Below are 13,368 nucleotides of genomic sequence, written 5' to 3'. Positions count from 1 at the left end.
GGGTCACACAGTCTAGCCCTCTGCCTCTGAGCTAGGCCAAGAGCGAGACCTTTCTGGGTGCCACTGCACTTTCCCTTGGCAGCATTCAGTACATCCACAATTAGTTAATATACCAGGGGATGATTCAGAGTCATAATCATCTTAATTGTAATAATCCTGGTAATCGCAGCCTCTGACACTGATCTAAGCTTTCCCTGCACCAGGCACTGTCTACGCCTTTACATCTATTATCTCATCTGATCTTCACCTTCACCTATAAGGTGAAGCTCTGTTCTCACTTAGTATAAGAACTGTCTATGGTGGTTTACTGGGGTCAGCCTGCAGTGGCTTGCAAAGACAATGTTACAGACAAGATGAGTCCCATTTTATAGACAAAGACATCAAGACACAGAAAGAAAAGTGCCCTGGTCACAGATGACAGCTGACCCTTTGCACAATACAAGTTTGAACTGTGTGGGTCTGCTGATACACAGAAATTTTTTTTCAGTCAAATGAAATAAAAAACAGTTTTTAAGGTGGGGCACAGTGGCTCATGCCTGTAATTCTAGCACTTTGGGAGGCCAAGGCAGGCAGATCACCTGAGGTTAGGAGTTTGAGACCCAGCATAGTCAACATAGTAAAGTCCTGTCTCTATTAAAAATACAAAAATTAGCCAGGTGTGGTGGCATGTACCTGTAACCCCAGCTACTGGGGAGGCTGAGGCAGGAGAATCACTTGAACCTGGGAGGTGGAGGTTGCAGTGAGCTATCGCGACATTGCACTCCAGTCTGGGAGACAGAGCAGGACTCTATCTCAACAAAAGTATCAGAACACACACAGACAGACAGATACATGCACACATACACACAACATAGTTTTTACTGGGTGTGACAGCTGCCCATATGCAGAGCCGGCTTTCCCTATACGCAGGGGAACTTGCATGGATGTGGGTGCAGGCAGGTCCTGGAACCAATACCCCACATATACTGAGGGATGACTGCGGTAGGAAGCAAAGCTGGGATTTGAACCGAGGCAGGCTGGTTCCAGAGTCATGCTCCTAACCACTGTGCTCTACCATTTTTCAGATAACTTCTCTGCATGATGTACATATGCGTGTGCCTCCCTGTACTCTTAGCTTAGAGACTGGGGCATGTGTCTTGTTCCCTGCCTATCCCTAGGACACTGCACAGGGGCTGCATATAGCAGGGGCTCCAGAAAGCATTTCTCAACAAGGAAATGGGTGGGCTGGTTACTCTCTCCCATCCCCATATCCTGGCCTGGTGAAACTCAACCATAACGTGATTGCCACTGGTGCTGTCTGAAGGTGTGTGTGTCCATCTGTCTCTCCCATGAGGCTGTGTGTGCTGTGAGGACAGGAAAGGGACCTGGGGCCACCTGTTGCCACATCCCTGAAGCCTGGCACTCACCCCTGTATACAGCAGGTGCCAAATACATGCTACGGAATGAAGGTCTCAGGATGGAGGCCGGGGTGTGCTCTGGGGGAGATGGTGGGAGGGGTGAGGGCACTTGGGAAGAAGAGTGCCAGCCCCTGGGGTTGGAGTGAGCCCTCCAGGGAGCCCCCATCACTGCCTGCCCCCAGCTGGCTGTCATGGCTGGTTTTCCAACAAGAAAATATAGGAGAAAGCCAGAGTGAGCAGGAGGGGGACACCAGGCTGCCCCAACCCCAGGAGCTACAAGGACTGCAGCCCAATGGGAGGGCGGGATGTATATCTGGAACCTTCAGTTCTGGAGAGAACAGAGAGGGTGTCCAGAGCTCAGCTGATAGCAACACTGAATCACCATGATCTTCTGTACTCTGCATCAAGGTCTTGACCCACACCAAATTCTCCCAGCCTCCCTAGGCGGGAGCTCCCCATTTTACAGACGAGGAAACAGGTTCACCGAAGAACCTGGCAATGGGCAGCACTGAGACTTGAACCCAACTCCAGGCGATTCCAGGTTTAAGTCATTTCTCTACCGCCACAGGCTCCAGAGGAATGAGAAATTTGCACTCACCCTTTCACCCCCGGAATTCAGTGCCACTCCTGACACTCGGTAGGTGCTCAAAGCCTTCCTGAACGCATGAGTAGCCAGTAACGTTCACCACCTTAGCCCCTGCATCTAGTGCTACACCTGGCACCTAGTAGATGCTCAGCAAACATCTATGGACTGATGAATGCAGGACTGTGTGAGTGGCCACATGACCCACTCTGGTGTCAGTGGGGCCATTGCAGAGCTTCCACCTTGCGTCCCCCACCTCCCAGGAGGCAGACGTGAGCCCTGAGAGACCGACTGAGCCATGAGATGATGCACGCCTGGCAGCCTTATCTCCCCACCGGCTGGCCCCGCACGGCCTTCCATAATGCAGTCCATTAAAAAGCTTGTAAATTTTCATACTCGAAAGCCTACCATGGCGTCGGCACAGACTAATTGTTGTTAAATGTGCGGGAATGTTACTGCCACGCGGCTGGAACGATCACTCTTCCCAGCCCAGCCCAGACGCCAGCCCATTCCTCTGCAGGCGGAAAGCTTACAACATTCGCACAAGGCCAAAAAGCAATTCGTGTCAAAAAGATCAATAATATAAAAATAAAGTGCGAGAATTCTAGTTAAAGGGAATGTCATATAAATATGTGGTTCACGTCCATGACTCCAAGATTAAAAAAATCAATCAATATCGTTCTTTAGATGATGTTATTTCTAATGAGAAATACCCAGAACAACTGCAAATAACTGCTTAACTGGGGGGAAAAAGCATTAATAATTTACTTTATAAGGCATATAATACCGAATGAGAGAGGATTGCTGCTGGTTCTTAATTTGGTTGTAATATGGCATGACAGGTTCAATAATGCTTTGGTGGGTTCTTAATATTAGATTCAGAAGGCTGTTCATTCAGTTCATCGTTAAGTTTACCCCAAGCTGGGCAGGGCAGACTTCCAGAGGGGCAAGACTTGGTTATGGGCAGCCAAGGAGCAGGCACCATGAAAGCGATTACATTATCAAAGAGGAAGGAGGATGGCGGGGCCGGGCACAGTGGCTCACATCTGTAATCCCAGCACTTTGGGAGGCCGAGGCAGGAGGATCACTTGAAGCCAGAAGCTTGAGATCAGCCTGGTCAACATGGTGAAACCATGTCTCTACAAAAAATATGAAAATTAGCTGGGTGTGGTGGTGTATGTCTGTAGTGTCAGCTGCTTGGGAGGTTGAAGCACGAGAATCACTTGAACCCGGGAGGCAGAGGTTGCAGTGAGCTGAGACTGCATCACTGCGCTCCAGCAGAGGAAGGAGGAGAGCTATGTGTGTGCGCATGTGCGTGTTGGGGTATTAGAGAGGACGGGAGGCCTGTTCCTCATTACGTCTGACTTGAGCGGCAAGCAACACTCCTGTTTATTGAGCACTTGTTACGTGCCAAGTTCTGGGCTGGATACACAGACCTGGGCTTGTATTCTCGCAGCTCCTGTATGTGGTGGGCTTTCCTGGCAGAAAGAACAATTCAGCAAAGAAACATCTAAAAGGCACGGGCCCGGCTGAGTGATGAGTTCCTTTCTCGGCCTACCCACCTGCAGATCTCCAGCTGGGTCCCTACATCTAGGATCACCATCCTCAGCCCCTCCTGCACCCCCAGATACTCCCCAAGCTGAGGTTTGCATCTTCCATTTTCTGTTCAGCGGATGAATTGCTGTGTGAGCTTGGGCAGGCCACTTTACCTCTGATTTTACACCCATAAAAGGGGATGATACCAGCTGTGCCTCCTCGGCTGCATTGCTGAAAGGTGACACAAGAGGCATCCCCTCTAAGTGCTGAATAAATCTCGCCAGCTGGTGTCCCTGCCCGAGTTCCCACTTACCACCACATGCTGTGGGCCAGGCCTCAGTCACCTCATCTGAGAAACACGTGGGAACAGATACTTCACCATGAGGCTCATGGGAGGGAGAAACGTGATGTGCTCAGTCTCCGCTCAGCTGCTGGGAATGCCAACGCATGCTCACGGGGCACTCACCATGTGGTGGGCTTTTCAAGTATCAACTCATCAAGCCTCCCATCACTCCTACGAGGCAGTTACTATTACACCATTTAAAAACAGAGGACCGGCCCAGGCAACATGGCAAAACCCCATCTCTACAAAAAAATACAAAAATTAACTGGGCAAGGTGGTGAGTGCCTGTAGTCCCAGCTACTTGGGAGGCTGAGGTGGGAGGACTGCTTGAGCCCAGGAGGTAGAGGTTGCAGTGAGCTGGGATTGCACCAATGCACTCCAGCCTGGGTGACAGAGCAACTCTATCTCAAAAAAAAAAAACAAACAAAAAAAAAACGAAAAGTAAAAGCAGAGGAAAGTGAAACCCAGAGAGGTTATGTGCCTTGCCCAAGGTCACACAGCCAGGAGGTGGATGAGCTAAAATGTAAGCCCTAGCCAATTTGGCCCCAAAGCCCACACCTGCCCCCACTGCTTATCCCCTAGGGTGGTCCCAGCAGCCAGCAAGGCTACTGTTCCGTGGCCTCCGCTGCTGTCAGAACTGCACGAATCTTAACATCTGTTGTGGCTCTAAGGGAGCCCTGTTTGCAAAGGGATGGCCATACCAGTGCCAGGAGCATCAGGGAAAAGGATAGTTTAGGGGGTGAGAGAATTATGCCATCAAAGACAGCTGGAAGAGCAAATAATGTTAAAAGGCAAAAAAAAAAAAAGCCCTGTAATTAAATTTCAGCTCAAATGGAAGAGGAGCAAGAGTTTGTAGGTAGACACAGAACAGAAGGGGGGCACAGGAACCAAAGGAGGACGCAGCACATGGGGCCGGGTGGGGGCTGGGGGCCAGGGCAGGGAGGGACACCCACGTCTTGAGTGATCTCAGCTGCGAGGACACCCTCCACTCCCCTCTTAAGCTACAAGCACAGGTACTGACCCACTAGAAGGGTCTTCACCTAGGTTAGGACATCCCTTCCCCACCCACAATTGTCTTGGCAGGAAAAGCAGAAAAACCTCAGTGTCTCTGAAAGCCTCTTGGCCTGGGGCAGGGAGGATGGGGGAATGGGCTCTCCTGTCCACCATCTCCGAAAGGCCAGGGTCCCCATGTTATCTGATTAGCGGCCAGAGGGATCCTGTTAAAATCTGAGTCAGAGCGGGTCCCTCCCCTGCTCTAAAGCCTCCTGTGACTCCCATCTTATTCAGAGTTGCAGTCAAAGTCCTTACGGTACTCTCGTCATTAGCTTTAAGCAGATGTATAAAGACAGATGATGCACAGCACCAGTGAATGCCAGGGGCTACAGGCTTGATGGAGGGCCAGGGTGGTCAGGGAGGGTTCCCTGCTCCCCCAAGACCTGACATCTGAAAGGAGTTCATCCAGCAGAGACGGTGCAGGGAAAAGCATTCGAGGCAGAGGGCACGGCAAGCACCGACACCCTGAGGTGGGAAAGAGCCAAGGAGTCTACCAGCTGAGGGGAGAGGCAGGCGGGTCAGATGGCAGACGGCCCCGTGGCCTTGAATTGCCACCTTCAGAACTTTCTCCATCCCACAGGGTGTGAAGCCCCTCCAACCTCCCAGGTCTGAATTCTCATGCCCCCTGCTCTCTCTGCCTTAGGTACTGACGGGCACCATATAGTACAATGATCTCTGAGCCTCCGCTTTCTCACCGGGATACCTGGCATCATTAGAAAGTGGGAAGCACATAGTAGGTGTGTGGCTAAAGCCACTTCAGTAATCCTCTAACAAAGGCAGGGGCTGTGGTCAGTGCCCAGCACAGCTACTCATTAATAATTATGGGGGGGCACTCTGAGTGACCAGGAGGGGGCAGAAGGACAGCCCAGCTTTCTGCCTACCTGGAAGTGAGGGGACTTGGGGTGGATTGTTTGGCACTTTCGGCAGGGTGAGTCCTGCAGGGAAGGGTCTGGAATGCCTCGAACCATGGCATCTCCAGCCAGGGGAGGTACCCCTGAAACCCATGTGAATCAGGCCAGCAAAGTCTTGCACCCATTTTACAGATGGCACGGTCAAGGGTAACTGACGCAACTAAGGTTACATTAAATACATCTCTATTTGTTGATTGACTGAGCGAATCATTCACTCATCCAACAAACACCCACCGAGGCTGGGAGCTGCCACATTGGGCACCGGGTCTCACTTTGCCACCTAACCCACTCACAGGGGAGGCAGCAAGACCCCATCTCTAGTGTTCTTGCAAACCCTGTTCCAATACAACCTCTCTGCTCCTCAGCATACCAACTTACTACTGAGTCTGCTGTCCCCATCACCTCTGGGGTCTCAGAAATGTGTCCTAATCCCACCAGAAGAAATCCCAAGGAGAGGAGGCCAAAGCCTGGGGACTGCTGCCATCCCTCTGCTGGGACCCTGGAAGGCAGCTGGGGTACCTGGAGGGCAAGGCCAGGCCTGAGGCCGATGGGCCTGCATGCATTCCACGTGCCCTGGCTTCTGCACCGCGGCAGGGATGGCTCCCCTAGAAGTACCTGTCACTGACACTCTAGAACTGGGAGAGTGCTGTGCTCTGCACAGAGACAGGGGTTCAAGACCTTGATGCTGGGGGACGTTTTTGACTAAGTGAAAATCTGCCAAAAGGCTGAGGGAGAGGGGCCAGGGAATGGGAAGAAAAGGGAGAAACAGGTGGAAGAAGAAAGGAGGGGAGAAGAGGGAGAAGAGAGCTGAGAAGTGGTTAGGAGGGGAGAGAACTGCCATTCTGTACATTGGGGGTTCTGGTTAACTACTGCTATGTGTGTAACCAGCCACCCCAAAATGTAGTAGTATTAATAGTTCAAAACAACTTAGGGTCTCTCACGGTTCTGTGGGTTGACTGGGCTCAGCTGGGCGGTTCTCTCGTCTCTCAGGTGGTCACAGTCAGAGGGCAGTTGGGGCTATAGTCATTTGACAGCTTGACTAGGCTGGATGTCCACATGGCCCCTTGACTCCAGTCTGGTCCCTCAGTGCTCCTAGCCTCTCCTCCATGTGCAGTCTCATGACCCAGGCCCTCTCCACACAGGCTGGACTTCTCACAGTAGGGTGGTCTCCAGGTAGTTACACTTCTCACACAAAGGATGGGTTTGGAGAGGTGGGGGGCAGGGGGCAGAGCCAGCAGGCAGGCTAAAGGCTACACTGGTTAATGGCACAGTGTCACCTCCGCCATGTTCTACTGGTCAAAGTAGGCACAGGCCCAGATTCAAAGAATGGAGACAGACTCCATCTCTTGGTGGGGGAGTGCAGGGATGGACACACTGCAGATGTGCCCGGATGGGACACACTGCTGTGGCTGTCGTGGGGGCAGAGTGTCAATGTGAAGCTCACCAAACAAGTGGAACCTCTGGGATGGAACCGATGGCCTGCCCTGGGCACCTGGACATTATTTCAGAATCACAAGGACTCAGCTCCTACAGACATTTTTTTCTTTTTCTTTCTTTAAAGGATTTCCTGTGGAATCCTAGGGACATCCTTGAGGGCAGGGATGATATCCTACCATCTTTGGATCTGGCATAGCCCTTGCACAGAGCCCGGGACACAGAGGTTCTCCACAAGGATCTGTTAAGTGGACCTGCATGGTGCCAATAGAAGGGTGGCCTTGACTTCTTTGGGAAGTCCTTCTTCTGGGTACTGCAAAAATGTTTGCTCTCCCTCCTACCAAGAGGCATCAAGGTGAGCACCGGATTGTGACCATCACTGGGCTCGCCTCTAGAACGCTGCCTAGTATGCAGCAGCTATTCAATAAAGGCTTGTTGAGGTGAATGAATGATTACATGGGCTCAACTGATGATCTAATGCATCTTTACCCGCCTCTCTAAGCTCCTAGGAGATGGTCACACCACATGAATTACCCCAGACCCTGAGTGGTTAGAAGGAGAACATCCTTAGTCTCACACAACCATACACACCCACCAAGTTGAGAACAAGTGACTCAGTGGCCACTTGACACACAGAATGCCACTGAATCTCATGCCATCCTATGAGCTGACCCTATTTACAGATGAGGAAACAGTGGCTCAGAGACATAAAGTCACTCACCAAGGTCACATAAGGTCTCTCCTCTCTGTCATCTGAGAAGCCAGGGCCCCCTCCGATTAGTGGCCAGAGGGATCCTGTTAAAACCTGAGTTAGAGCTGGTCCCTCCTCTGCTCTGAAGCTTCCCATGACTCCCACCTTATTCAGTGGTAGGGTGGGGCCCAGACCATGGGTCTAAGCCCCTCTGGGCATCAGAGGCCAGGTCAGCCCACTTGGTCCCCAAACTGCTATATTTCTATCAGGTCCAGGTGAATGTCTCTGTTCCAATCCAACCCAAAAGGTTCTCCACCATATAGGACACTTCTCCTTTATGGTGGAAGAAAAAGGCAGCAGAGAAAAAGAAAATCTCCCAGCAGTGGCCATGTGGTCTTTCAAGCTGGGCCAGTGCACATGCTCCTCAGAAAAGTTTCACCTCTGATTTAGCATAACAAAACTTTTAATTTAGATGTTTTCATGTCTCCCTCCAAGTAAAAATAAGTTTAAAATAATGACTGTAATAAATGAAGGTAATTAATTGTAGTTTGTTCCTTTACTGTCTAGTCAGCTTAATTTTACCTTTTCAACTAATAATGAGAAAATAATTTTTGTGCTCGGAGGGTTAATGATATGTAACTGCGAGAACTGCTAATTGCATGTTGCAATCCATCCATCAACAACCCCATCTGTGCGACTTGATTATGTTTTCTAAATTATTGCTTTGAATTATCTTTTATAAAGCAACTTTTATAATTAGCGAGGCTTTCGTCTTGCTCTTTTCTCTGTATGCAAGGATATTCAAACTTTGGCCATTTCAAGCTGTCTCCATTAAGCCACCTTCTCCGGCTGTCTTTGTTTCCCTGAACAGGAGAAATCAAAACTGTCCTTTAAGCAATCAAGGCAGACAGAGAAGCTTCCTTGATTCACAGCAGGGCAAATTTACTTCCTCTCCGCCCCCTCCCACTGGTGTGCACGCGCGCGCGCACACACACACACACACGCACACGCACACACACACACATACACACACACACACACAAAGAAAGAAAAGACCCGTACATATATAATATAAAAAGATAAGAAGTATGCCCAGATTTTGAATGCACCAGGGCTAGTGAAGCAAAATTCAGGAATGACATCGTATATTTCATTGAACATGGTATATTTCATGGTATATACCGTGAAACTGAACATGGTATATTTCAAGGAAAGGCCTGCACTGGGGAAGAAGGAATGACGAGTGTGATATTCAGCCCAGGCATTTTATGGGCTAGCGTATGTGACTTGATATGGTGTTTGCCCCAGGGAATATTTCCAGGAGGTGATTAATACCCACTTGGGAATCGCGGTGCCAGCCCAGAGCCCGGTGGATTGCGAGAGAAGAGCAGCATAAAGGATGAGGCCTCATTAAAAAAATTAAAATGAAAATCAAATTTGGATTATAAACGGCCTGTGCGTGTGCAGCTCTTTCTGGATGAAGATGCTTTTTATTAACACCTTCCTTTGGTAGCATCTCTCCCCTGAGGCGCAAGGAGGGACACAGAGGCCACGATGGCTTAGTCAATAGATCACGAGAAAAGCAGGAGTTTCGGGAATAAAATTCCAGACAAATGTAGTCTTCTTGGTACATTAAAGGGACAATGGAAAGCTCTCTTAAGAAAATTAACAAAGTTCTTTAAGGTCCCCAGCTATTAAAGTGGTGCCTATTCAATGCACTACATGGGCTTTGAAAATAAGAATTCTGCTTTGTCTTTCCTTTTGGCCTAAGACTTTCTCTGTCCCAATATTTATTGAGTACCAACTGTGTGCCAGACCCTGGGACTGCCTCCAAGCTGCTGAAGTTTTTGAATCTTTTTTCCTTTTTTTTTTAAGAGACCAGGTCTCACTCTGTTGCCCAGGCTAGAAAGAAGTGGTAATAATCGTAACTCACTGCAGCCTCAAACTCCTGGGATCAAGTGATCCTCCCACCTCAGCCTCCTGAGTTGCTGTGACTATAGGCACGAGCCACCATGCCCAGGTAATTAAAAAAATTTTTTTATAGAGATGGGGTCTCATTATATCGCCCAGGCTGGTCTTGAACTCCTGGCCCCAAGCAATCCTCCTACCTTAGCCTCCCAAAGTGCTGGGATTACATGTATAAGCCATTGTACCTGGCCTCTGAATCCTTATTGTTAGCCTCATTTGCCAGAGGAGGAAAGCTGAAGTTCAGAGAGGTTAAGGAACTTCTCTGAGGCCATACAGCTGGTCCAGGAGCAGAGCTGAGGTTTTGACCAGGCCTGAGTCAAATGTGCATGTATTTTCTACCACGCTGCAATTGGGTCTTCTCCTGATCATCACCCAAATCTCACGTTTCTTCTTCTGAAAAGATAACGTAAGTCACGCCTACTTCCTACAGGAGCGCTCCCCTCCAAGCCCTTCTTTTAGATAAAAAGCCTTCAATACCTAGTTAGGAAAGTGGCAGATGGCAGCTCAGCCATACTAGAGATTCAGTAAACCTGTATCAGAGGTCACTGCTCATAGGAATAATAAAATATCCAAGACTTCTCATACGCAAGGCAGTATTTCAAGCACCTCATCAGTGTTAATTTCTTTCTTTCTCAATCTCACCCTATGAAATATGTATAATTTTTTTTTTTTTAGACAGAGTCTCGCTCTGTCACCCAGACTGGAATGCAGTGGCATGATCTTGGCTCACCATAACCTTCCCTCCTGGGTTTGAGTGATTCTCCTGCCTCAGCCTCCCAAGTAACTGGAATTACAGGTGTCCACCACCACACCTGGCTAATTTTTGTATTTTTAGTAGAGTCGGGGTTTCACCATGTTGGCCAGGCTGGTCTCCAACTCCTGACCTGAAGTGATCTGTCTGCCTCAGCCTCCCAAAGTGCTGGGATTACAGGTATGAGCCACCGCCTGGCCTGAAATATGTATAATTATTATCCTATTTTACAGATGAGGAAACGGAGGCATGGAGAGGACAGGTAACTCACCTCAGGTCACAGAGCTAGTAAGTGGGAAAGGCGGGATTCCAACTCAGGCTGGCTCCAGCATCTGTGCTCTTCACCCCCAACTGCTCTTTGTGTGTCAGACATTACATTAAACCCTTTCCCTGCATTAGAGCTCACTTAATTCTCAAAACAACATGAAAAGACTTGTCAATGTCTTTATACTCCCATTTAACAGACAGGGAAAACTGAGGCTTAAAGAAGCCAACAGAAGCTCTGTTCACACCAACTGAAGCAAGGAAACAGCTGGGAAAGTGATGTTCTCTACGAATAGCTCAATGCCTGTCTTTGGATTGGGCAGAGAGATCAGCTGCTAGAGGGAGCTTGTTTGCCGAGCGGCTCTCCTGGGACTAGGAGTTGGCAGATGGGAACCTCTGTTTTTTTTTTGTAACACAAAGTCATGAAAACCCCATTCCTAACATTATTGGTCTTTCTGGTTTTTTTTCTTCCCAGCCCAGGCACCTTGCAACCAAATGAATCAATACTGGATGGCCCTATAAATAAATAAGCACATCAGTCAACTCGGTAATAAAATGAAAGGATGAAAAATATGGAAATCAGCGACATTTGTGTAAATCCAGTTATTGTTTACTTTAATATTGCCTTATGCGCTTATGTGGTTCCAAAGAGACAGATTTAAAGTAATGTGGCGCTTGGTGGAAAACAGACTTAAAATGCATCCCCACTGGTGAGCTCTGAGCGTGGTCAATCCTTCTGGGGTCCTCCCTGAGCCCAGGGAAGCCCGAGAAGAGCCCCCTCAAGATAAAAGGCTTTAGAAATCCCTGGACCCACGTGATTCCAGCCTTTTCTTGACCTGCCTCCTGTTCCAGCCAGACAAGTGGACATTCTCAGACTCTTGGTTACGAAGTCAAGCAAAGAGGAGAAATGGAGGAGGTTCACCCTGATTACAGGGCTTCCAAAAAAGCAAGAGAAATGATTTACTGAGGACAGCAAAGGAACCAGGGCTCAGTGGGTTGGCAGGAAAGAATGTGGACAATGTTACTTTTATACTCAAAGAGTGGGCTGGTAACTATATGGACTTATCTGCAAGGCTGCCTTAGAGGATCAAAGGAGAGCAGAATGCCAAGAGAGGGCAAAGGTCATCTAGTACCAACCTCTGATTTTAAAAATAGGAAACCAAGCCAGGAAGGTGAGGTAGGTTTGTTTAAGGTCATACATCTCTTTAAAATTTTATTTTTTATTGTTTTAGAGATGGGGTCTCACTCTGTCACCCAGGGTGGTGTGCAGTGGTGTGTTCATGGCTCACTGCAGTCTCAACTTGCTGGGTTTAAGTGATCCTCCTGCCTCAGCCTCCTGAGCAGCTGGGACCATAGGCACGTACCACCATACCTGGCTAATTTTTAATTTTTTTGTAGAGATGGGGGTGTTTCTATGCTGCCTAGGCTAGTCTTGAACTATTGCCTCAAGTGATCCTCCTAGTTCAGCCTCCCAAAGTGCTGGGACCACAGGCATGAGTCACTGTGTACGGCCCAAAGTCACAGATCCTGACATGTAGCAGAGCCAATGTAGTGTAAGATTGGGCAAAGTCTGGGCAGAGGGAGATTTCTTCCGATCGCACTTGAATTCCGTCAAACCGAACAGAGCGCCAAGTCTCACACCAGAGGGAAGGGCCCAGAGTTTGTAGTGGGGGCAGGGAAGCTTCTCCAAAGATTCTCGAGGCTGCTGGCCCCCTTGGGCAACTCTAGATGGGACAGGAGGGGGAGCCAGTGGAGGGGGCACTTTTCTGACATGCTGTGGGCCCTGGGTCTTACCTCGGCTTGGAAGCTTTTTAATACAGGAGCCACCATCTCTCTGATTTCCTGAAAAAGAGATCAGCGAAGAGTTCACTACAGTGCCAGGTGGGAAGCCCCCGTGGCCCCTGCTTATAGCTCGCTGCTGTCCCTGGCTCAGCATTCCCAAGCATGTCCCTTGGGGCCTGAACTCCACTGGATTTCACAAGGGACACACACACACAGGGGTACCAAGCCACACCCGGCTGGGAACTGTCAAGTCCAAGGGGTTTCTTTCCTGTAGGACTTTCTGGAGTCTTTCGTATAATGCATGTTGGGAATTTCCAGAAGACAGAGAAAGGAAGCAGTGTTTCCCGAATGGATTTGATCACAGAATGGTCTTTTATGCAAAATATCTTGTGAGATAGGTGGTCCATCCTGGGTCACCCTTTGGGGTGGGGTGGCGCTGGAGAGATAACCCCAATTCTCCATGCTCAGCACTAGATGAAAGTCCTTCCTTAAAAACCTCTGCCCTTCACGGTGTTGCTCGGGGCTGCCTCTTCTAGGCTGCACGAGCTCCACAACCCTACCTGTGGCCACCTCTTCAGCAGACTGCCTTTTGCATGTTAGCAACGCTGCTTGTGTACTTGACTCTCCTTCCTCACCAGAATGTGCAGTTTCTGCA

General features: G+C 49.2%; 1 protein-coding gene across 24 annotated transcripts in view; it reads right to left on the bottom strand.

Annotated features, from left to right (window-relative positions):
* CUX2 (cut like homeobox 2) overlaps positions 1-13,368 on the bottom strand; it is a 322,604-nt gene that overhangs the window by 119,616 nt on the left and 189,620 nt on the right. For 19 of the 24 annotated variants that reach the window (XM_054238864.2, XM_054238855.2, XM_078337275.1 and 16 more), the window contains exon 3: positions 12,726-12,773. The exons of the other annotated variants lie outside the window; for them this stretch is intronic. In XM_054238864.2, the coding sequence (XP_054094839.2) occupies positions 12,726-12,761 (36 nt within the window). In that variant the 5' untranslated portion in view covers positions 12,762-12,773. The remainder of the gene's footprint in view (positions 1-12,725; positions 12,774-13,368) is intronic. 24 annotated transcript variants of the gene reach the window in all.

Source organism: Callithrix jacchus, chromosome 9, assembly GCF_049354715.1.
Source record: "Callithrix jacchus isolate 240 chromosome 9, calJac240_pri, whole genome shotgun sequence".
NCBI lineage: Eukaryota > Metazoa > Chordata > Mammalia > Primates > Cebidae > Callithrix > Callithrix jacchus.
This window is presented reverse-complemented; position numbering and strand designations above follow the sequence as displayed.